General features: G+C 33.7%; 1 protein-coding gene across 1 annotated transcript in view; it reads left to right on the top strand.

Moving 5' to 3' along the window:
- Nucleotides 1–27,001, top strand: part of LOC128219373 (orexin receptor type 2-like) — a 107,464-nt gene extending 80,463 nt beyond the window's left edge. Inside the window, exons 2-7 of the mRNA XM_052927182.1 lie at nucleotides 17,599–17,849; nucleotides 23,636–23,841; nucleotides 24,506–24,675; nucleotides 25,233–25,380; nucleotides 26,029–26,141; nucleotides 26,775–27,001. Coding sequence (XP_052783142.1) covers nucleotides 17,599–17,849; nucleotides 23,636–23,841; nucleotides 24,506–24,675; nucleotides 25,233–25,380; nucleotides 26,029–26,141; nucleotides 26,775–26,947 — 1,061 coding nt within the window. The 3' untranslated portion in view covers nucleotides 26,948–27,001. The remainder of the gene's footprint in view (nucleotides 1–17,598; nucleotides 17,850–23,635; nucleotides 23,842–24,505; nucleotides 24,676–25,232; nucleotides 25,381–26,028; nucleotides 26,142–26,774) is intronic.
- The last annotated feature ends 456 nt before the right edge of the window (nucleotides 27,002–27,457 follow it).

Here is a 27,457-nt window from a genome sequence, read left to right as displayed (position 1 = left end):
GACCGCTTAGTTTATCCTTATAGCCTATATTAGCAAAGTATCGTGCTGTTAAGTTGAATAATTAGTGATGAACATTAGTAGATTAGAGATAACTTCAACGAATCAAGCGTCAATTCAAGCGCGTCGAAGCGTGTCAATAATTGCAAAATTTATTAGACAAATGACGACCTATCTAATTGATGCACGCAAACAGGTTTTAAAATGTGTACTCTTTCAAGAACTGTGGCATGATTTATGAACAATGCAATAGAAAGAAACAACAGCGACAGAAAAGTTACCCGGCTTACATCAAATGAAATATAAAGGCTATGTGAATGTCACATGACTTATAAAGTCGATGTGAATGTCACATGACTTATAAAGATGACGTGGATGTCACATGACCTATTCAGCCGATGTAAATGTCACATGACTTATACAGGCGATTTGAATGTCACCTCTCTCATTATGATAAAGTGAATGTTACAGTTGAATATTTACGAGGCTGACAAATGTTGTTGTTTTTTCAATAATGATATAATCAAACGTTCTTGAAGGTTATATGGAAACATACACTAATAATATAGTTATTCCTTCAGGCAAAACAGTCAAGTATTCAGTTTATCAAAAGGTTCATTGTTAAAGCCAATCTAATGCATATCATTGAACAAAAATAACAAATTAATACAGGCTTCATTGATTTCGTTGTATATTTATAAACTCTTTATCGGCATACATATGAATATAAGATACAACAAATTACATACATTTAGAACAACATTATTATTCAGACTTTGAACTGCACATCTGCATTGATAACATTTCATTTGTTTTTGTATTTATAAACATATACACTACCAAACAACATAAGTGTAAACTACGGTGGCTGGGGTATTAATAATGATTACTATAATTATAACTTTTATAAATGTCATTAGTATGTATGTACTTTTAATTGTGATGGACATAGGCAATAGCTGATCACAATTTAAGTGTCGATTTAAATTTAAAGTTACCTGATAATAAAATAAGTCGTAACGATAAACATTGATAAATAATTTTGATAAGTGCTAAGTTTGTTAAATAAAAGTGTATTACTTGCATATTTAAATATAACAAAACAAATAATCATATTTGTTATCTAAAACTTCAATTTTAAGGAAGTGTGACAAATTTCGACTATGCTTTTTTCTTCAAGTTATAATTACACGGTTACATGGTATAGCTAACATTATAACCATAGTAATTGACTAATATTATCAAAAGCATGTATTTATTAGTAATAAGTGCATATTTTACCATGTCTAAAGTGGACATTTTGCTTCCGCCACTTATATGTAACTGTACCCTTTCCTTCAACGCAAACATAAGTTTTGTTAAGCAACTTTTAGTTTAATATGAAATATCATTTGACTTTTTGTTTATGAATATCAATATTGTAAGCAATATCACGTTATTTCAATGAACCCTTGTGAAACGAAAAATGGCTTAGCTACGCCCAAAGTTGAGATGCACGAGATGCACATAAACTTACCGTCTGCATTTAGGGAAGTTGAGTAGGTGTCCTCTTTATTATCTATACACTGGTTATGTAAAAAAAACACGATGATATCTCGTACAAAAGTTACTTTCGTTCGGTGAAATTGATCCAACAATTAAAATATATTTACAGTCATTACGTTGTGACATTTGTAATTAATGAGTTATATTTTTGTTACTTCAGAAATATTAAATTACACAGAGGTTGACGATAATGCAACATAATTATTAAATGCAGATATAAACACAGATTTTAATGAAACGATTTAATGACGGGAAATAATAACAATTGCTCATCGATTGATCTATTTCAAACATTTTTAACGATATTTTCTCAACTTATTAACTACTTGGCTACATAATATCGCATTTACATGTTGTTGTTTATATGAACATAAATCACATGTTTTATATTGTAAATTTAATCAATTAAGTCAAAAGGCATTAAGAAAATAATGCATTAAGGTTAGGAAATTATTTTTTATGCATCAACCTATAGTTGGCTCCCTTTATAACCTTTGTTTTTGGAAAGCAAATCAGGAAGTAACAATATTGTCAATTTCGTTACGGATTTCCTCTTATAACAAACGCCATGGAACTAATATTGCCATATAAACTTAAGCATGCATGGTTAAATGTCAATAAAGCATTTATACTCACATCGAGACAAATAAGGAAGGAAATGCAATGACTAGGCAGTATGTGTAGGCGAAGCTTTAATAAAATATATCCATTTTGGAAATATCATATATTTTAGAGTTATGAATTCCTTAAGCTGGAAATTAAGATTGAAAACATTTAAATTACAATAAGATATGAGGTATTTAATATATTTATTGTACATAAACACATTTTAAACGATATTTGTTTTGTAGACTATTTTTTTCTGATTGCTAGACAGTTGGTTGACACTGATGGTCAAACCTTTGACATATTTCGATAGCCCGTCGTTTTTATGTAGAGATTTCAAGGTCAATTGTAATAATTGGTCGAGTTTCTGTGTTTATGTATGGAATGCCATATCAAAAATAGGTAGTTTTACATTACACGAATAAGTCTACGATTAAGTAACTCAGCTACTCACACCCCTTTTGAAAGCGACCGAATTTATGCTCGAAAGTAAATGAAAACTCTAGAAAGGTCTAGATTTTACGGTTGTTTTCACTTCATGCTCTCCATGTTTTAAAACCTTTAAATACTGTTTTGTTGTCGAGGGTCTCCCATTCTTTGAATGTTAATTACATACCACGGTGTTAAGTTGATTGATAAGCGGTATTTGTTTTCATGGATTACAAATAAACGCAATTTACTGATTACTAATAGTCAAAGACATCAAAAGCCACTGACAAGATAAACGAGCATGTTTTTATAAAGTAATGCTGCTGCAGATATTGTAACTACTATAGATAGCGATCATCCTTTCATGTTGTTGAAACATTGGACATCATCGTATATACAATTGTATTAAAGTTACACTCTTTTTCAAAATCAATACACATGTATATCAAACATTAATTTTGACAAACCTTTAACTACTTACTAAAGAACGCATTTATAGAAAATATAAAATTCTAATAACAAGATTGTAACCGAGTATTTAATAGCTGAAAACGCACAAATATTTAATGATTGGTGAATGCTTAAATATTTACTGTAATTTTCTATAGTCTCGTAAGGTAGAAATACCGTGTTTTATGCACATTTCTTTAAAGTTGAAATTGGTATCATTCATAAGAGTCATTGTTTTCGACATTTATTCATCCTTTTTGAAATATTAAAACATAAGTATGAATTGTCATTAAGCTTGGAGTGCATCTTCAAAATAAGTGAATCATTCTATTTAATTTTTTTTGGTAATAGTATTGGTGTTGTATGATTATTTCCAGAGCTTACAGAGTATAAAGTATAATTATAATCCGTTGCTGGTATCAATGTCCAACTTAAATATTTAGAGCAAGTCTTAATAATTTACCCTGTATGTAGGAAATTTTATTGATATTATCCGTTTTAACTTTCAACATACGGAAGTATATCACGCGAAACCACGCAGGTCTCAACTTCCATTTTGTATTTACGCCCCGACAAGAGGAGCGGAAAACACAATGTAAATCATTTACCATGGGTTTTCTTTTTTTGGAAGAAAGAGGTTTTGTTTTTTACCTCAAAAATACTCAAATTACCTTTATTCCCTTACTATTTTGTCTAAGTATTTGGTCGTATCAAGATAAAAGTGCGGTCAAAAATAACATTTTTTTGATAATGATTAAGATTTAACATTTTAGATTTTTTGATTTTTTTTCAACAATAATGATCAAATACTTTCTGTTAATTCTACTTTACGTTGCTATTACTGGTAATTCCAGAATCGATTAAGTTTTACTCAATTATTTTACTACGAATTTGAAACAAGTTATTACAACATGCTATTAAATACTAGCTGTAACATAAATAAGGTCTTAGGGCTTCGAGGAATGAAGACTCAACACGCTTTATGGCTATATATTTTAATACTTCTAGAATTACATGTTTCCTATGATGCTATCAGCCTGGAAGTTAACTCAATTATACTATTTGGAGGCGGTGCCATTATAGCTAGGCGTGCTTGACAGGTTGACATTTAAATAACAATTAACATCACATCCTCTCACAACTCAGATTGAAATTCGCGTGGCTTATTAAATAATAATTGTTTTTCCAAAAAGTATTTGCATTCTAATTCAAAATTCCGTTTAAAACAAGTTTTGTCAAACCTAAATTATTTGTTAACATTTGATAAAGGTTGAATAAACATAGAACTCACATTGTGTTGCACGTGTGCATTATTTCAACATTAGCGCAAAATGGCAAGAGTAAATAGATATTAATTTAAAGTTAATCAGTGCCGCTTGAAATTCAGGAGATAATATGTCAGTCAGTATAATGTTTAACTTGCTTATGAATGAAATTCTGTATTGATAAGAGTGTTCCTCCAAATATGCCATACTGGTGCGCAATAGCATAAACTGGTCACTGGATTCAAATTAAAGTTTAACATTTACATTTTTAGAAATTACACATTTAACTATTAGGCGAATGTATTGTTGTACCATTGCATACAATAAACACATATATACTATATTCCGGCGCCTTTTGAGAACTCCATCTGACCTACGAAGCTATACTGGAGCTGCTAGTGTTTCGTAGGGCGGACTGTCGATCTCTTCTGCACTGATACGGGATAGCGGGGGGATTATGAACAAATTTAAATTTTGACGATTTTTTTTGTGATGTTTGTCTTTCAGCTGCGCGGTTATCATTGAAACTTTCTTTTTAATGATCCTATATGGGTTCGGATCAAATGGTGTTGAGAGTTTATTGCGTTTTTCTTGCTTATGAAGTACTCGGTCTCTCTCTTTAAGTTTGATTCTTTTGCCTGTCGTCTGTCGCATATGTTTCCATCTTCTGTAAAGCTTTGAAGTAAATCTTTTTTTTATCTGTAGATGCATTGCAAATTTGTCTTTTCTTCAGCGTGTTTAGGTATTTTCGTGTTCATGTGTCTTCCAAAGAAAAGTTCATATGGTGTATGCATTGTATCTTCGTGCGGTGCTGCGCGGTTATTTCTCAGATATGAGTGCATAGCCTGGTTGCATGGATATCCCTTCAGTTGTTGCTGTTCGTAAAGCTTCGCATATTAATTGATTGAACCGTTCAATTTCTGCATTTTCTTGCGACCACATTGGAGTTATCTTTCTGCGTATAAAACCCGTATAAGAAGCGAATTGTGTGCATTCATTCCCATTCATCGTTGGACCGGTGTCCGTTTTTAGTACTTTTGGTATTCCATATTCAGACATTATTTCATCTGAGGGCTGAAACTGTATTTGCTGAAAGTGACTTGATAATTTCAAGTATTGGGTAGCTTGGGTATTTATATATTTATAAATGCATACCATACAATACCCATCCGTCGGGAAATGGACCAGAAAAATCTAGCGGTGTTTGATGAAGAGGACTCTCAGAAATTTCGCTCATTTTCAGCGGTTCTCGAGTATTTGTATCAGAAGATGCCAGACATGCAATGCAGCTTTTGTATTTTGGTTCAACCTGCTCGTCTATGCCTTGAAAGAACACCTTTTCTCGTAACAACTGCTTGGTTTTGACAATACCCTGATGTCATTCATGGGTAATCTTCATGACCTTTTCCTGTCGTGATTTCGGTATCGCCAGTTTTGTGTCATGAAATAACACTTCACCATTTCCAAAATACCCAACTGTAAGTGCGCTCTTACACAGTGCGAATGTTCGAAACACACTGCTTTGTGACGTTTTCCATGTGAAACGTTTTACATTAAACATCACCGTTTTTAGGGCGTTTAACAACAATTTACTCATTTTCACATCAGTTAATGATTTGCTCCAATAACATACAACTTTGCAATACTATAGCATTTTGTTGCTTTTTCAACGGGACTTGCTTCGACTATGACTTCCGTTTCCAATTTCGAGTTAAAGTAGGTCATAACGTTGACGCTACTCTACTATTTTAAGTCTTTCAAAAGCATCTTGCTGTTGCTGTTCATATTCCTATTAAATGTTTTACTAGCTTTCGAATGGGCTAGGCTGTTGTGAAATAATTGTGAATGAACCGTGATACGTAGTTTGTCATATCTAGAACATATCTGCGTATTTCCAGTACATTTTTTATTGAGGAGCGCTAGCGTTGTTAATAACGTCACATTATTTCGGGTAAAAAAAACAACATCGTTGCCGAATATGTACCAGAATAACTCAAGCCTACATTTGTAGACTACACACTTGTTTCTGTTCAACGTAATTCCTTTCTTATGCTGCCGTTTTAGTACAGCATCCAACTGTTTTCATGCTGGGCATGTTTTTCAGCATAAACGATGACGCCATCGCTTATATCACGAACGCTATCGAGTCCTTATAAGGCTGTATGCTACGTATTTTGAAATATTTCTGCTGCACTATTTATTAACTAAGACAAGTTGTAATGTAGAAATCCAACGTGCGTTGTTAACGTTGTGACGTTGCGTCATTCCGCAGACAATTTTAGCTGATATACATCCAACTTAAAATGTTAAAATGTTAAGCCATTCAGGTCAACTATTATGCCATCAATTGTCGGTATGATATGCCGTTTTCTGGCTTGATTTGGCTGACGCATTTCAGCGCAAATTCTTGCCTTTGATTTTGGCTAATGCCTTCAGGTAAGGGATGTGTTTTGCGTCAACCTATAGTGTACCCCTTTTATAACCTTTGTTTTTGTTAGGCAAATCAAGACATAGCAATGTATTCACGGTTTTCTTCTTACAGCTATCGCATAGAACTAATATTGCCATATAAACTCAAACATGCATATTAGAAAGACAATAAAGCATTCATGCTCACGTCGAGACGGTTGAAAAGGTAAGACAATCACTAGGCATTATGTGTAAGCCATTTGATATTATGACAGCTTTAATATGTGGATGTCATTTCGGAAGTATCACATATTCGAGAGTTATGATTTCCTAAAGGTTGGAAAAAGAGTTAGGACACTAAAATTAGTGATGAGGGAAATGATATTGCACCTTAACACATATTAAACGATATTTTTATCTTGACAGTATTTTGTTATTGCTATGCAGTTTGTATACACTGATGGTCAAACCTTTGAAATAATTCGAGAGCCCAACCTTATTTTTGTCAAGGACTATTGCATTGATGAAATCCAGTTTATGTGTGTAAGTACGGAATGCCATTATAGAAATAACTAAACATGAATAAGTCTAAGAATAGGTAACACTGCTATTCACTCCCATTTGAAAGCGACCGCATTATGTTCTAAAGTAAATGCAGAACATAGTCCAAATTTGTGGACTGTCTTCGCTTCACATCTATCTTAAGGATCTCCCAATCGTGGAATAATTCCCTATATGATCACGGTGATTTGTTGATAGTTAAGCTGTGTTTATCCCAATGGCATTCTAAAAGAACGCAATTTACTTATTACCAATAGTCAAAGACATCAAACAGCTGCTGACAAATTAGACGAGCATTATTCAAATAAGTTTAATGTTGCTGCAGATATTGTAGCTACAATAGATAATGATCATCCTTTATGTTGTTATATTTTTGGACACCATCGGATAAACAGTTGTATTGAAATACGTAAATCATACTATATTTATATTGTATCTCTCTCTCTATATATATATTAGTTTTGGTTAATACATTGCTGTATGAGTATTAAAGGAGATTAAGTATAATAATGATAACCCACGACTGGTATCAAAGTCGTATGCGCACATCGTTAGGCTGTCTGGCAGATAAATATTTGTAGCCCAACCACCATAACGTTTGTACTCTTACAAATGCAAGTAAATAAACAGTTCTTATCGTCAAAGGAAACAATTTTCTAGAGTGGATATCCCTAGGGATATTTCAGTTTATGATTGACAAGGTTATGAACAAGCCTTTAAGAGTAGCCTGGAAACAATGAAAGTTTCCCATGAGGAGTAAACAAACACTTCTCGAATACAAGCCATGACCATATCTTGAAGCACGTATTATGTTTTAATTATTGACTTAAGCATCAAGCTCAAAGTAGTTGTAATGCTATACTGTGAAAGAACGAAAGTTTTTTTTTGATATTAGCAGTTTATTATAAACATTGAGCATACGAAAGCATAACACGCGCAAACACAAATAGTCTCAAATTCCATTGCGAAAATCCGCATCATCATTATAATATGTGTTTACCTCCAATTAAGCAGATTTTAGTCTTCAATTCTTTGATTTCCGCAATTTTGTTCCTTCACAACAATTGGCGGATAATTATTTTTTGCGCTTTTGTATGATTATACAATAGAAATCATTCACCATAGGTTTCCTTTATTGAAAGAAAAAGTTCTTGTTTTGTAACTCAAAATACCTTAACAATCCCTTATTTAATCTAAGTATTCTGCCACTTTGTCGTATCTAGATGAAAATGAAATCAAAAACAGCTTGTAATAATCCTTTTGATAATAATTTAGATTAAAAAAATAATTGAAGATTACACATTCATCCCTCTACGAAGTGTGAATTTGATTTTTAACAATTATTAATAAATACTTTCTTTTAATTAACCTTCACGTGAAAGCTATTGTTACTGATCAAAGATAATATTTGATTATAAAAATACACATAATCATATGTGCTGGTCAATTGCATTTATTTGCAAGGAACATTTTCTTACAATGCAAAATGCTCTGCTTAGGGATGAATTTTTGATCGACGGCAATCGACTTCGATATTGCGGGGAATTCCGTAAGCAGTTAAGTTTAATTCATATATTTTACAACGATTGTGAAACAAGGTTCTATTAATTCTATTAATATTCTATAAATTTCTCGCCTTGCGCAATGTTAGCAAACGTGTGATCTTGTGTCGTGGTGAAAACCGGAGTAGACGGGATCTTCACCCCCCCCCCCCATGTTTACCTGCTTTACCACAAACGTTAATCGGAAGCAGGAATCCCAGAAACTATGAGTTAAAACAGTTTGATAAAATCGCATTTGTATCGGAAATTATATTTGATGAAGACTTTAACAAATAAACATCTCATTTTACGTTACATTAACGCGTTTGATTGAATTAACTTTCATATCTATATTAATTGTACGTGACTAAACCTAAGGCAGTATCTTTCATAGTGGTGGTTTTGTATATAAGAAAAAAATATTGGAACCTTAGTGACTTTGATTCAACTTCAAGTACTTCTTTCAATCTTGCAAGTTTAAAAAAAGCTATGAAATATGTTGTAACGATCATAGTTCATATACTACAAGGGGGGGGGGGCGATAGTGGCCACATGAGTGGGATGGGGTAATTTTAAACTATAACCGACTATTCCGAGTTATAGTATATCGGTAAAACGCATTTTATTTAAATCATTAAACAAACAGTTGTATTCAGACTGCAAAGAACAAGTAAATAAGGTCGAATAATATAAAACAAAATCAACACATCTATCAAGTAAATATCGCATAATATTGTAAAACTATTATGTATGCAGTTGTAAGGAATTGGCGTATTAACAATGGTCTAAGCTGCGATATCCCTGTTCATCGTTCGGTATAGTCGCCGTTTATGACGACCAAAGCTTCTTATTTCAATATGGCTGTAAACGCTCTGGATCAATAATTCAACAGCATTAGAAAGTGATAATTATTTGTAGTATCTACACAATCTGGAACATTACTTAATTTGAATAAAACATGCATTTGACGCATATCCAATTCATGCTTTCTCGTTTTAAGTGGTAGCGGTCGAGATAATTGTTAGGTTTTGCGCATGATGTGTTTATTGGCGATTGGAAATGGTGCTCGAGTCCTCGACGTATTAGGTTTCGATCCATTGTTAGTCTTTTTTACATCCAATCAGAAGAAATATTTATCGGTATTTAGCGCAGATGGACATGTGTGTGAGTGTCTTGACTGGTATATGGACATGTGTGTGTGTGTGCGTGCGTGCGTGCGTGCGTGCGTGCGTGCGTGCGTGCGTGCGTGCGTGCGTGCGTGTGTGTTATCTGGTATATGGACATATGTGTGAGTGTATTGTCTAGTAATGGAAATGTGTGTGAGTATGTTGTCTGGTACATGTACATGTGTGTGAATGTGTTGGCATGTTTATGTGCATGCACAAGTGTGCTATATGGTACACGGACATGTATGTGAGTGTAATGTCTGGTATTTGGATGTGTTTGAGTGTATTGTCTGGTACATGGACATTTGTGCTAGTGTGTTGACCGGTACATGGACATTTGTGTTAGTGTGTTGACCGGTACATGGACATTTGTGCTAGTGTGTTGACCGGTACATGGACATGTGTGTGAGTGTGTTATATGGTGCATGGACATGTGAGTGAGTTTATTGTCCGGTACATGGACATTTGTGCTAGTGTGTTGACCGGTACATGGGCATGTGTGTGAGTGTGTCATATGGTGCATGGACATGTGAGTGAATGTGTTGACTGGTACATGGATATGTGAGTGAGTGTATTGTCTAATACATGGACATGTGTGTGAGTGAATTTTCTGGTATATGGATATGTGTGTGAATATATTGTCCGGTACATGGACATGTGTATGAGTGTGTTGACTGGTACATGGACGTTTGTGTGAGTGTGTTGTGTGGTATATGGACATGTGTGAGAGTGAATTTTCTTGTATATTGACATGAGTATGAGTGTGTTGTCCGGTACATGGATATGTTTGTGAGTTTATTGTCTGGTATATGGACATGTGAGTGAGTGTGTTGTCTGGTACAGTGATATGTGTGTGTTGTTTGCTACATGGACATGTTTGTGAGTGTAATGTCTGGTACATGGACATGTGTGTGAGTGTGTCGTCTGGTTCATGGACATGTGTGTGATTGTGTTGTCTTGTGCATGGACACGTGTGTGAGTGTATTGTCTGGTACATGGACATGTGTGTGAGTGTGTTGACCGGTACATAGACGTTTGTGTGAGTGTGTTGTCTGGTATATGGACATGTGTACTAGTGTATTGTCTGGTACATGGACATGTGTGTGAGTGTGTTGTCTAGTACATGGACATGTGTGTGTTGTCCGGTACATGGACATTTGTGTGAGTATGTTGTCTGGTACATGGACATGTGTGTTTTGTCCGGTACATGGACATGTGTATGAGTGTGTTGTCTGGTACATGGACGTGTGTGTGTTGTCCGGTACATGGACATGTGTGTGAGTGTGTTGTCGGGTACATGGACATGTGTGTGGTTGTATTGTCTGGTACATGGACATGTCTGTGCGTGTATTGTCTGATACATGGACATGTGTGTTGGTGTACTGTCTGGTACTTGGACATGTGTGTGGGTGTATTGTCTGGTACATTGACATGTGTGTGCGTGTATTGTCTGGTACATGGACATTTGTGTGGGTGTATTGTCTGGTACATTGACATGTGTGTGCGTGTATTGTCTGGTACATGGACATTTGTGTGAGTGTGCTGTCTGGTACATGGACATGTGTGTGAGTGTGCTGTCTGGCACATGGGCATGTGTGTGCGTTTGCTGTCTGGTACATGGATATATGTGTGCGTGTGTTGTCTGGTACATGGACATGTGCGTGGGTGTTTTGTCTGGCGCATGTACATTTGTGTGCGTGTGTTGTCTTGTACATGGACAAGTGTGTGAGAGTGATATCTGATCTATGTACGTGTGTGTGAGTGTATTTCCTGATACATAGACATGTGTGTGAGTATGTTGAGTCGTACACGTGTATGAGTGTGAAAGTATTTTCTGGTCTATGTACATGTGTTTGAGAGTATTATCTGGTACATGGACATGTGTGTGAGAATGTTGTCTGGTACATGGACATGTGTGTGAGTATGCGATCTGGTACATGAACATGTGTGTGAGTGTGTTCTCTGGTACATGGGCATGTGTCTGAGTGTGTTTTCTGGTACATGAACATTTGTGTGAGCTTGTTATCTGGTAATCGTCCATGTGTGTGAGTGTGTTGTCTGGCACATCATCATAAAATGGCCAATAAGCTTAACTTAGTCAATAAACTGTTTAAATTAGCATATAAGTACATAATTTCAAGATTTGAAAGATATTGATTGTTTCAAGAAGAATTTTGGTTTCTTCTCAAAAACTGGCATTCTCTCTGTTAACTGATTCTATGGAAATGTAGCTATGATAAAATTCAATCATAATAAAGAATAATGACCACTCTATTTAAGAGAAACATTCAATTTAATCACCATTTCGAATATTACCACTGAAAACAAAATGTTCCGTTAATCCTATTGCATTAACCGCATGCTTTGCTTTTGTGATAAATTGTCGTTTTTTTAGTTTAAGAGCAATTTTAAAATATTTTTTGGATGTATCGAAATACACATGCCAAATATGTAGCGTAAATGGACATCAGAATCACTCAGTTATATTATCTTGCATGTTCATGCACGAGTGTTCCAGCAGTAATATCTTTAATGTCCTGAAGAGAACCAGACTGCAACATAACAACATTTAAGTGTTTGACTGAAAATGTATTCACATCAATATTTTACAACATTTCGTTCGACAGTGATTTTATTTGTCGAGGAGAATAAGCAAGAAAAATCCCTTGTGCCGATCTGACAATATCTCGTTTACATGAATATGCATGAGGCAAGGTAGGAAACTCTTTATCCAATTGAATTCGTATGTAACAATTTAATACTTTTCATTAACCCTGTTTTGTCAATTGTCTCCGCAGGCAAGTGATATATGTGGCTGGTTAAACAATTTTGAGTTCACATCGAGATTTGGCATGAATGCTCTTTCTATAGGAAAGCACAAGCATGGCAGAACCAATAGCACTGGCTCAATTATTATTTGCGAATACGAGATTGTTCTATCTAAATCGACCACTGTACAAAACGAAGCATAGCAGAGTAGCTTTACGGTGGGCTCCGACCCTGCACAACCGGGTTGTTTTATTAGTACAATTAAGGTTATTTAATCTTAATTAGTTTGCCGTTATTTCTGTATTGAGAAATAAAGGGTGATATAAAACGGGTCAACAAAATCCCAAATATGAAGGGAAAATATGCACAATTCCTGTGGTGAGACCGGAACACACATGTAGTCGTAGAATAGCAAATATATCATGGCCTTTGTCAAAGGTTAAAAAGTATACAATATTTATTTAAGGTTGAGACAATATCTGCCTGTATTACTATAATGAGTTGTTTGCATATGTCAAATGCCGTGTTCATAAACGTTGCTTGCGTAAGGATTCATGACACTTGTGCCCCCCTTCTCGTTCGGTGAAATCTTTACGCGAAGTGAAACGACCCTACAGATAGTCCGACTTACATAAAAAATGCATTATAATTCCTTCTTTGGTTTCTTCCAAATACTACAGCGCACAAAAAATATTACAAATCTTTAAATCTGGTTGTAAATCAGCATTAAGAAGACAATAAGCATCAGATTCCACATTATCCTTCAAGATGTATCTGCATTAGCAGATTTATCAAGAATGCATTTCAAGTATCAACAAGAATAATAAACAAGAAAATACCGGATCCTCTGTTATTGAGATGCTTTTCTGTTCGTTGATCATTCAAATATTGAGCATGTCATTGCCGTCTACAGAATAGAGGGATAGTTCCTCACATCATTTTCATTTCTGGTAAACAGGGATAGTTGTAAACAATATGGTCATCTTTTGAACAGATGTGTAAATCCTCATATCATTGCTATAAATGGCAGAGCGGTAAATACTCATAACATCAGCATCCATGGATTTGACGGCCATTTTCTCATTACACTGTCATCTTTGATACAGAAGAGGTGTTCCTAATAACTATCTGTTTTAATGAATGGTAGCTCCTCATACCATTATCACCTATGATAATAAGAGTAGGTCTTAGTAACAATTTAATTTATGGAACATAGAGGTAAGTAATCAAAAAAGACAAAAACACAATGTCATCTATAGTACAGACGAGTAGTTCGTTATAACAATGTACAGCTGAGATTGAATTGATAGCATTGTCATATTTGGTACAGACGATTAGTTCACAATAGCATTGATATCACATGTTAAGAGGGGTAGTTAATATCATTGCTATCTATAGAACAGATGAGTTGTTCCTAACATAATTGTTATATACAAGGTACTGAGAGGTATTCCAGGATAGCATTGTCATATAATGTAAAAAAAAAAGTTTTTAATAACAGTGTCATCTATGGTACATATGAGTTTCATACGCTAAGATATTGCCTTCTATGGTACATAGAAGTGATTCCTAATTACATTTCCATCTCGTGCACAGTGTGCAGTTCTTAATAACTTAAGTGTATATGTGGTACAGACGGGAAGTTCTTAATAATAGTGGCATCTACAGATAAGACCAAGTTAACCTTTTCATTATGTCGTTTTCCAACGGTTTATATCGGTTTACTATCTCGAGTAGTTTAATAACTAGCCTGATCGATTTAGTATTTAATGATTTTAATAAGATTAAAAAAGTCAAAATTTGACCAAACTTACTAACTTGTACCTTAATATACATGAACTACTTACCTTAACTGGTTGCAATTGCAACGGATATTAATGGCACATGCATCAACATATCGTTATGAATAAATGTCGAAACTGGAATATGCACAGACTGGAATGATCCTTCACATTTTTCTTTTTGGGATCACTAAAAGGTGATCCTTTTATTCATAGAAACATGTACAAATCATAAGCATGACAAATAATGAACAAGAAGATCATGATATACAACTATTTCATATTAGAACATTGCATTTTACTAAATTAATATAACTTGTTGTTTTTAACAGAATATTCTTAGTTGCTTTTAAATTTCATAATGAACTTATTGAGAAAAGAACAATGAATTCCTTTATTTTTATATACTGTTTGAGAAATCAAAAGGTCGGCATTTAATAATGCACATAAGAAGTTAACAAATTTCTGCCTTTTTCAGATAAAAAGTACGATTTGTAAATACAGTAACCTATTTGAGATAGAATAGTATTAATAATATTATATTCTTTGTATTCATTTTTATATCCAATTATAAGTATCTCGAGTTTGAACTTGAACTGTTTAACTTTATTTTGATCCTTCACTTAGCTATGTCAATACTATTGTTGAGACTAATGTTGAGTGTGATGAATCTTTACCTTTATCCATATCGCACGAGACTTAACTTGAGTGTGATGAATCTTTACGCTTTATCCATATCTCACGAGACTAATGTTGAGTGTGATGAATCTTTACGCTAAGACCATAGCGCACGAGACGCAAGTTGAGTGTGATGAATCTTTACGCGAGGAACGAACAGTGATACAATGACTGACATAATACTAACTGTATTTCATATTTCTAAAGTTTAATAAAAAAAATAACCAAAACATGTATTTTACAAGGGCATTGAATATGATAGCTTACGTGTTATTTCTTGTGAGTGGTATTGCGAAGTAGAGCTGTTCATGCGCACTAGTCTGATGTGTGATTCGATACCAGACACTGTGTGTAATACGATCGGTTTTTACGATGTGCACATGTTATGTTGAATTTTTACAATATTTTAGAGTTTGTTTCAGAAGCATATCCCAAAATACTCTGACTGATACTGCTTTCTATGATTAGATCTGGAAATCTTAGAAAACGTTATTATTTCATGGCAGTGCAAAACCCATAATGCATAACATTAAACCAAATAAACCCTGTTTCAAAGTTAGTCAACTTTATTATATTGACAATGAATCTACAGAACAAATGTAACATTAAACGAAAACTCCTTTTCAGACAAAGTACAAGTGGTTGCCCTGACTCAATAAATAAAAAAAAATGTAAAAACAATAAAATATTTAAAAAAAACAACTAGAAATCCTTTAAAGTTGATCAACAAATCAGAGCAAACATCATACTCAGGAGGAGAAAATAGCCTGAAAGCTTTTAGAGTTGGCATAATTTGCATTTACGTATTACACTCAGCATCTTTTCACAATTAATATTTTAAGATGCCGAGAAACCGTTAACATTCCATTAAACATAATACTCTTTGATCATCACCTAAACTCAAAGGAGTTTCCTGTTTAATTTGAGTTTTGTTTTATTTACATAACGTTAATTGAAGTTGAAATACTATGAGAGTATTTTAATCGCGAACATATGTTAAGTAGGGCCGTTTCAACTTGTTAGTCACACAAGTCTGTCATTAAATTAAATCCAAACGAATGGAATAATCGCGAAATGTACTATATAACCACATTACCGATATGCGTGTTATGCTCAAAAGGATGTTTACCCAAAGTTAAATGAAGTTTCGGTGGAAAATACCCCTGTTGATGACACTTTATTAACATATTTTGTTCGTTCCCTAGGCATTGACAACTTTTTTTATTGTTTGTCTTGGAACGAGCCAATTTTGGCGAAAATTCATGGGAACCAGTTAAGACTGCTGACAAAAACTAGATCGAAGATTTTTATATTTAAGCTCAAAAATTGATGTTTTATGCGTTTTTCTTTACGCCATAAAACATTAATTTTCGAACGGAAATATGAAAATCTACCATTTGATTTTTTTGTCAACATTCATATATCATTTGTTTGCAGATATTTACGCAATAAACCGTCTTTTTCCAAGACAAAAAAGTCTCTGTCTCACAAAACCTGTCTCTGCATATATTTACCTTTTTTTGGATAAGTGCTGGTATAAGTAACAATAAAATATTACTAGAACGAATGCGCCTCAGAGAAATTTATTTCGTTGTAGTTTGCTCTCATCTCTCTGGAAAGGTACGTTAGGGATTGTTTGTGTCTATACACAGGTCTACCACCATTGCTTGATTCGAAAAAAAAGGGTTCCAATTCGTTAGCAACTCCCATTCATCTTTTTTTTTCGTGATATGTACCATACAAGGTATTGGCGGACTCGTCTAAACTTGTAAAATGACTTATGTAATTGTGGACTAGTTGGACTGCAAGGGTTCTTTTTACGGATCTACTGTACGATTGGAAGGGTTCAATTTTGAAAAAAAAAATCAATGCATGATTCGACTTCCTAAATAACTTGCTGTATGCAGTGTGAATACTTTAATGACAGATATAAAATAAATATGGAAAAATAGGCAAAGAAAGTACAAATAGCACGGATGGATTGACATATGAGAGTGATATTTAGTACCGTTAAGAAGAAGATTTTGGTAATTACAAACTGTTGCCCACGAATAGCATGCATTAATGTGTGATTTACATAATTTCCAATGCCAATAACCTATTGCAGTGGCTGTCAAGCCGATAGTGTAGTTTTCCAATATTTATGAGCTATTCCATCGTCTATACGGGCATTCGTGTTTCGCCCTTGTAGATGCATGGTAGTTGAGTTCCTTTGATTAAGTTAAAACGAACACCACTATGATGGATGTGGTTCTAAATAATGAAACGATGCATAACGCACGGAATACAAGTGTTGACTTTCAAAAGGTTTTTACGCAAAATGCTACGAAAAATAGTAAACATCTAGTATGCTTAAGCAGAAATTCCAGTTTGGAGAATATCTTCGAATGTTTTATTCCAGAACCCGAAGAATGGGTACTTGTTGCGGCTTATGTTCTAACGTTTGTAGTCGGTGTTCTTGGGAATATTCTCGTCTGTTTTGCTGTTTGTAGAAACAAAGAGATGCGAACAGTTACCAACATATTTATGGTGAACTTGGCTGTGGCTGACCTAAATGTTATACTTGTTTTGTTGCCTTCGTCTCTGTTGGTCGACGTAACAGAAACATGGTTGCTTGGAAAAGCAATGTGTAAAATCAGCATTGCTCTTGGGGTATGTCATTCATTGTATAAGGACATGTATGCTCGGTAGTTTGTTATTTATATTTTTGAACAAGAATATCAGTGCCAAATACATCGTTATACGCCGTACTATATAACCCAATATTGCGAGATAGTTATCTTTTCCAAACTTATTCAAACAAAACCAACTTAAAGGAACGAAGACTTTTTGAAAATAAACGGTTTGTTGCCAGAACGATAAAAAACATTTAACTTTTCAACATGTATACCTCTATTCCTAAACATTTGCATATCAAGAAATTAACATAATTAATTCACAAAGTGCGAGAAAAACTACATTTATAGTAAATAGTAAAAAGGCATTTATATGTAAATCAATAATACAGTTGAACTTCAATTGGCCTTTACTTCATTTTCTTTATTTCTGATATTTTAATATTTCTCTACCGGTTTCGATTGCGGTACGCGTTACAGTCCGCGATTTCTGGACGAGTGAATGTTATTTTAAAGACCTTTAAGACCATTTTTGGCGGTCGTAGTTTGACTAACGCTCCTGGGGGAACATCCTCGGCACCTCAGCGTATCATGTCTCATATAATATATATGTTATGATAGAAGATGAAGATGGTTTATTTCATATCCAAAAAGCTTTACGGCCCATGAGGACAAACACCATATTTACTAGTATTTACCATGTTTTATACACATACATGCTTTGGAGAAGGCACACAAAAAAACAACCAAAAATAAATATTTAAACAATCCTCTAAAGAAAACAAAGTTACTTTATAAATAGTAAGTTGTTTAACATCGCCAATTCAATCTTATTATTATAGTATTATATGCGTCAGACTTATAACAAAATCACTTAAAAGAGATTTCAGTATGGCATGATTTTATGATGAGTGCATGCTTAGAACTATAACAGTTAAATTATTTATAAAGAGATATCGTTTGCATCTGATTATAAATTTGATATGTTAATCTGTTTACATATCTAACCATGCAGGAGCTGACCTAGCCACTGGTCGAAAACGAAAGTGTGTCTAAGAATTTTGACATGGTGACATTCAAAAATATATATACATATACATGATATTTACTTGATATGATACACTAGGGTGCTGAGGATGCTACCTGATATATACAAGATTGTTTGTATTTTTTCTTTGTTTTGTTTTAACATCTCGAATAATATTTCACAGCATTTATACTTTTCATTGTTTTATTTAATTTCATAGTTTTTTTCCTCCTTCTTTCTACAATGATACTATCATTAATACACGAAATAAAGACATAATTTTAAACCTTGTTAAGGCGAATTAGGTTGATAGTTGTCTTTGAATGACTTAATCAAACGACTTAGGGCTAGCATTATTGCTCCGGCTTGATTCCTTCGTTTACAAGTGATGTTTGTATCCGGTCGTTGAGCACTTAAAATTAATTTTTCGGTTGTTTATATTATATTTTGCGCTACCTGTCATTGATTCTTACTCTGATGAGGCATATATATCCTTATCTAGCAATTATCAATAAATGATGGGAAAAGTGTGCGGTTAGGGCCATGCTAACTAGTTTAACTAGTTTTGTTTCACTAACAGTTCCCTGGCGGTTCATCTATCATTTAACGTTAAAGCAATTATGATGTGGATCATTATGGTTTGTTTGTATTAGTGTATGTGGTGTAATTTTGGTTTGGATGTTTGTATTTGTGTATATCGTGTTAATATGACCGTGTCTCTAGTTCATTTTTGTTGTGGCCCTTACCTTGTGCACTTAAACAGGGTTTATTTTTGGGGCTGGTCCACAAAAATGGCTGGTTACAAAAATGAGTAAGTTTCTGTATTCGGTTGTAACAGTAGCACTACATTTCAATTCTCAAATATTTGAACATAATATAATATTCATTGTAGTAAAAATTATCAGAGAAGTACAAAATACTGTTGACAAGGTCATACACATATAGGTAATATAAATGTTATTTTTTATAACACAAAATATAAAAAGAAAAATATAGCTATGAAGTATGATAATGATTTGTAAAACAAGCAGTTTTTTGCGTAAATATCTGAACACCAGTGATAAAAGACTGAAGACAAAAGATCAGAACGCAGATGTTCATATTTCCATATAATTCAAAATTAATGTTTTATGCATTTTTCTTAAACCGTTAGTAACGGTTTAAGCCATAAAACATTAAATTTAGAATGTAAATATGAAAATCTGCGATCTGATCTTTTGTCAACAGTCTTTCATCACTGGTGTGCAGATAATTACGCAAAAATTTGCTAATTCCAAGACAAAAAATAAAAAAAAGTTGAAAAAAAAAACGGTGAATCTCTGAGAGTGCAGCTTAGAACATCGTTTTAAAAAGGATCAGGTTATATGTATTGTTTCTCATAGATGCTTAATTTACATTTTGTAACAACCTTATTTTTATAATAGATGATGTACCGTAGGTTTGTAAATATATATATATATATATATATATATATATATATATATATATATATATATATATATATATATATATATATATATATATTAAAGTACAAGGCGTAAATCGCAAACAAGACCATGATTATTAGCAGATTTAGTGAACAAGTTTTACGGATTACACAGTATAAAATATGTGATCGCCACAGTATTGGAAAATTAAAAATGAGTAGACCTAATCCTTTAATTTTCTTCATGACTTGCACAGTTAGGTATTTTAAGAAAAAGAGGCATCCGAGATTGACAGGCTCGCGTCCGACGTGCTTTATACACTAAACAGGTAGACCAATGTAATGCAACTACAATCTCAGTCTCATACAATCTCCATAAGTTTTCACAATCAAAATATGAAGCATTATCAATATAAAATGAGAACTAAGTACAGTTACGAATAAAATGCCCTACATGTGAATGTGATGTATCAAGCCAAGATCAGTCAAAACCAAACACAGTCTATCTGTGATAATACACTGTCAAATACTATTACATTGTTGCAGTGACTAATACGTTGATAGGTTAATGAATAGATAACGCATGCGTCAGTGACCTTTTACCACGTTATTATAACATTAAACACGTCCCTCGCTTTGGCAGTAAACACGATAGGAGCGTATACAAAACTGCAGAACACCTTTGTTGTGTTGCCGTGACCGTTACTTCTCAAAAATTGAATATATGGCCTGTAATTTAGTCGTCAACGGCTACTCTTAGAGTAGTAAATAAGCCACATCCAATATGGCAAAATGGTCTTAAGACGAATACATTCCAAGAAGAATGATGGTTAATTTGCCTGCTCAGATACGCAACGATGGACAAGAACATAATAATATATTCTTTCTCTAAACTACCGTCAACTTACCTGGATGTTGCAAAGTTTACCAGCACTCTTAAACAATGGTCCATGCGGCAACATGACTGTTGACCAACGCTTGTCGATGGCCACACCCTTGATATTATCATCACCAGGGATTCAGACACAGTTCGACTCTTACTCTCCCTCTATCAGCTACGCAAATGGTAGATCAACCATCAACCGTATGCCAGCATGTGGCCTTTACGGCAGCTTCAAAGGAGTATCATTTTACGACCCCCAAATAAATCGTATGAAATAGACACTCTACAAACATGGCTTCTGAATATATGAACTATTGCCAGTGTTGACACAGGTCATCAACTTCTCTCTTGAAATACGTACGAACCGAAGTCCTCACACGTTCCGCTTATAAGACCGCTTTTCAAAAAAAACTGGACTACATAAAAACACACTTCAAAATGATGACCCGTTTGAAACTCTTTTTTTTATTGCAAAAGTTTTTGAAAATTTTGTTGACGTGCGTCTTGCACAATATCTTGCACAAAACACACAAGACGAAAAACTCCAGTCTGCTTATAGAAGCTCGACTCCACTGAGACTGCTTTACTGAAACACAAAGGCTTCCAATGACAACCAAATCAACCCCATGCTAGTTGAAATGTAGTGGCTATCTCGTAGTGGCTATCTCTGCACTACAGAGTACAGTACAAAACACTTTCCACCACATACAAAGCCTTGCATGGCAAAACTCAGGAGTATATCAAAAGTATATTAGAGATGAAAAGACCTTTACACGACGTAAGCTCTAGAGCTTATGCTGTAGAATTCTCCTCAAGGTTGAAAATAAATTCTGTGAATGACATGTTCTTTTAAAGAGAGCCCTGAGGACACATCTACTTATTAGGGGAACAAATTGTCATAATAAAATGAAACTTAGTTTGTCAGTTTTTTCACGGGTATGTTTTAGCAATCTGTAGGTATTACGCTGCTGTGTATGTCTATTTTACCTGTTGTATTGATGTTGCGTTTACGTTTTATTCCACTGGTTTTTAAGATGTACAGGTTCTTTCAGATTAAAGATATTAAAACTTTATAAATATCTTGAAGAATACTTATTTAGTTCTGGGCCCTTCTTTCAAGTTCTGCTTTAGTATTGCCTTTAATATTTTATAATTGTTAATACCTATTGGTAGATTGGTTTGAACGTGGAAGAAGTGTTCTTTTATCATGTGTTTTTTTTATTTTCATATTTACGGATTCCTTCTTTATATTTTTTTGGATGCCTGACGTCATTTATGATAAACGTACTATATAAATGGTGATAAAATTTAATAATAATATAATTATAATTATTAATAACAATAATAATAATATAAAAATCTTAAAATAAATATTATAATAATAAAAATAATAACAATACTACTACTAATAATAATGATGATAATAATAATAATAATAATAATAATAATAATAATAATAATAATAATAATAATAATAATAATAATAAAAATAATAACAAAAACAATAATAATAATAATAATAATAATAATAATAACAAAAACAATAATGATAATAATAATAATAATAATAATAATAATAATAATAATAATAATAATAATAATAATAATAATTTGGTCGTATGACATTACTTTTCAATTATTGCTTAATCTGCATGATATTCCGAGCAGAATTGAAGCCTTGAAACAGTTTTAGACGTTGGCAAACAAATATGAATTAAACAATTCCACACAGACACTGTTGATTGCTGGTCGATTCATACCTAACAGAAATATTGAACAAATGTGCACTGACTCATATAATGGCTTAACGCATTTCTGACACGGTAAGGGACGGTCATGCTCAACCCAACGTCAGACCGCACAGAGAAACAATGTTTGGTGTATATATACGTATTTGAATAAGTTCACACTGCCTATGATAGTTTATAATCGCAAATATGCGGGAAAGCTAGTTCAAACACATTTAAATTTTGAAACGATCTGCTACAAATGTTGTTACGACAAGTGTGAGTAATTGATTTTTGAAACCGGATTGAATATTTATATGAAAAACCACAGAAAACAGCAGTCAAAAAGTTTAAACATAAGCCCCGTTCAATGGCACAGGGTCAACACGAATGACATAGAACAGAAAGAAAAACAAACATAAACCAGATACAACAACACACTACATATATATAAAACTCGAGGTGTTTTTAAAGGATTGTGAGGTACCGCCTTGGATCGGTCAGTTATGTAAATTTAATGAGAAAACCGAAGTCAACAGTTTACACAAGTTATGTCTTTGACATCTCCGAAACAATATTAAAGGGTTATACGCTCTTTGCCGTTAAGATACTTAGGCTTCAGTGTATTTGCTGTGTCCGGGACTTCTCTTTTTTCAACTGGAAATTGGGTTTATTTGGTTTATTTGTACAATTGTGACAAAAATGTATATTAAAATATCTAATCTCCATCGATATGTTTGCAGTTTTCATTTTTTTACAGACCACTTGTATCGCCGTCTCCATCTTAACTCTGTGTGCGATCTCATTAGAACGATGGTACGCCATATGTCGGCCTCTCAGTTTCCATAGCAACATCAAGAGGGCCCGCATCACCATTGCCGCCATTTGGGCAGTCTCTATTGGCGTTGCCTTGCCTGAGCTCCTAGCTTCGACCTTGATACCATATCGCCCAGACACAGTATTCAGGTATCAAGTCCTTTATAAAGTGTTTTGTCGTTATTGAATTTAGTTGCAGTTATAATGTCCAGTACACTGACACCAATGCTTTTGATAATTATGTTCTGAAACATACCATGCCATTGTAAAAAAGTCGTTTAATAATGTTTAATTCGTAATTAATTACTTTTCATCGATTTGTCTGTTCACACGGGATATAATATCGCTAGTTAAGTAAGAGACCAATTGTAGTTGAGCATTCAACTCTATCAATATTCAAATACTGCATATAAAGACTTATGAATAGGCAACCTGTTTTTATTTCATGCTTGCTTGAGACATCTGTGTTTGTTTATATGTGATATTAAACACTGTTTTGAAGAATGAGGAGAAAAGTGTTATATTGAATAATCAAGCATTGGGTTTAACCACAATTAAACTCCTCCTTTGTTGACCATTCCTTGGCGGTCACTTCAACATGTTTAAATATATATTTTGTTGCATGGGAAGTCTGTCTGATTTTGTGACGTTGCGTGTCTCCTCTTCGTGTAAACACACGGCTTCCGTCTTCAACAACAAGGAGTTGATTTTGTATACCGGTAATACCAATGTTTAAGTTGTTTTTTAAACGCCGTATGAATTGTGTGCTCATCATGGAAGCACCTGCCTGACAAATGTCCTTTTCTTGTTTAAGAACAATGTGTTACCCTGCTCTTTGGAAAAGAAGAACGGTGGCGAACTTCCAGATATGTCTGATGATGTTCTTCTATTTCCTGCCGCTTTGTCTCATAGCCTGCCTGTACACGCATATTGCTGTCGTGCTCTGGAGGAAACGTGTTCCGGGGACATCCGAAATGCGTTCGAGTATTTAACTTTTAGATCGACAAATGTACCATTTAAAACTGCACTCTAACAATTTGACCGTTTGAGTTAAAAAAAAATCAGATCGCAGTATTTTATTTTAACGGTCAAAAATTGATGTTTTATGGCTAAAAGCATTACTAAAACTTTAAGACAAATCAGTGTATCGGCATAAAACATCAATTTTCGAACATAAATATGACCAAAACCGATCTGATTTGCTGGCAGCAGTCTAATATCATTGGTTTCAAGACATTTACATAAAATTGGCCAATTCCGAGATAAAATATTGAAAAGTTGGCCAAACAGTAAATCTGTGAGAGTGCTGCTTTTAAAATTAAACAATAGCATTTTAACTTGAACGTTAATATTTAAAGGATTAGTTCTTGTTATAATAATACAATTTAGCATATAAAGAAAGCAAAATACTAGTTATTTTGACTCCTCTTATATAACACAATTACATAGACAGTAGCCATCGAGTATAAGGTAATAGAATTATATAAACATGAATTTTGCTTTTGTTCCTGTCCTGGATTATGTTGCTTGCTACTATACAGATTTCCGCTCAGCGCAAATATCGAAGCGAGCAAGTACAGACAGCGACAATCGGGTGTCTAGTCGAAGAAAGGCTGTTAAGATGTTGGTGGTGATTGTAGTGGTGTTTGCGATGTGCTTCTTGCCTAACCACACACTCAACATTCTAAGGTACACACGCAGACAACCAGTCAAAATAAGAACATTTGGCATTCTATGAACGTCATTTTGAATTGAATTTTACTCGAACGTTTATAACACAATGACAATTGTCAGTTAGACTGCAATCGGCATAAATGACTTACTCATTTATTTTAGCTAAGGGAACAGACATATATGTATATGCCATGTAGAACAAATCATCAAACTTAATACATACACATAATTATACCATACTAAAACCAATAAACTCCGATGTAATAATAATGCAGGTTCAAACAAGTTTTATCTACATGACCCTAAAAAAGCAACACATGCAATCACACGATATGTTTGAGCTGCAATACGATGCTAATGCATACCTCATGTAAGGAGAGAAACATTTTATGGTATTGTAGACACCCGTCGTAATGTGGTAAGATCATTCAGTCCCATTCAACACTGGACGAACTAAGCATGTCAACATTGTAGGAAATGAATGACCCACAAATACAAGCATCGCTTGAACAAAACTTATCATAAATAAAGTACACTTTAGTTATTATCATTACATTTTTTTGTCATGCAATTAATTGCATAGTTTAATCATTAGGCGTTTTGCTCTCTAATAACAGTTTGTATTTTTTTTAATTTGTTTAATAAGCTGTATGCTTCTTACAGGTATTTGGAGCAACTTAAAAAGGTTCCAAACCTGAGGATGTTTGCTCTCATCGCTCACTGGTGTACATTTTTCAACAGCTGCATCAACCCAATTATCTACAACTTCATGAGCGGTAAGAACCCAATTATTTCAATCAGCCAATCGAATCAAAAAAAATTTGCTTCAAACAACATTCATTACAGAATATTTGTTCTTCAGGAAATATTACCACAAATGTGACAGTTTGAATGACAAAGGATATTTTATTATAGTGTGAAGTCATTATCTCAAATAAAACAGCTGCAGATTCTAAAAATGATGTTGCATCACTTTGCATCTGCAAAACTCCTGTATACTGTTATACATATAATACAAGTAAACATGGTGTACATAAAAGCATCGATCTGTCCAATTTATTTTCATGATGGCTATATTACAATTAACTGTTATTATTGTATACACATTAAGTAAACAAAAAAATACTTAGATGTCAACAAACATTCTGGTTTTAAAATATTTACGAATAAATGATTATATTGTAGATATCAGTAATGATCGTATTTTTACATGCTTTCAATCTGTATAGATTCAGGAGGGCACGTTTACAAATTTTACAAGAAGGTAATTGTTTTTCATTAGGTTTGCATGCCTTACCTCCTCCTCAAATATACACAATGTATAACAAAATAATAACTAATTAGTAAGACTGACAAATTGTTTTTGCTAAGCGCTTTCAACTTTTCAAGGGTATATTTTCGTGTTTTAGACAAGTTCCGGAAGGAGTTTCGTGTTGCGCTCTCTCTGTGTCGCCACTGTAGTAGAGTCAGGACTCCGCAGGGATCCATGGTTCGTTACCAAATGACTGCAGCATATACCAGGAACTTAACTGTGAAACTCAGCAACAACGAGACGGCAATAACGAAAAGAAACAGCAGTTAAACATGTTTAAAGTGTATTAAAATCGAAAAGGTTATAAACTTATTGGACTCAATAACTCTTCAGACAGCGGCTGTCTATTTTACCAGCATAGCATTTGATTGGTAAACAGTTTTAAGTGTAACATTTTTTACCTGGATAAAATACTTAAAGTTATTGAACACCATTTGTTTGGTTCGTTACTATGCATGTTGTTGTTTTTTTGTTTGATTATGCCTGATGGAAATGTATGGCTATTTTTATTGATAAATGCAGGGTACCAATTTCAAACAAAGATCTGAACATAAACATATGAAAAAAACACCAGAATTTCACTCTACTTTTATTTGACGGTGGTTTGCTTTATATTTCACATTGTATTAAGCTTTAGGTGTTACATGTATGCATGATGAATGTCTCTTATATTATAGGAATATATATATTTAAGTGTTGTGTTGTTTATCCATATGAGGTGGAGATTCCAGATTTAACCCTCTTATATATATTTTTACTTGGAAATGCAAACAACCGGTG

This window comes from Mya arenaria, chromosome 15 (assembly GCF_026914265.1).
Source record: "Mya arenaria isolate MELC-2E11 chromosome 15, ASM2691426v1".
Classification (NCBI taxonomy): domain Eukaryota; kingdom Metazoa; phylum Mollusca; class Bivalvia; order Myida; family Myidae; genus Mya; species Mya arenaria.
This window is presented reverse-complemented; position numbering and strand designations above follow the sequence as displayed.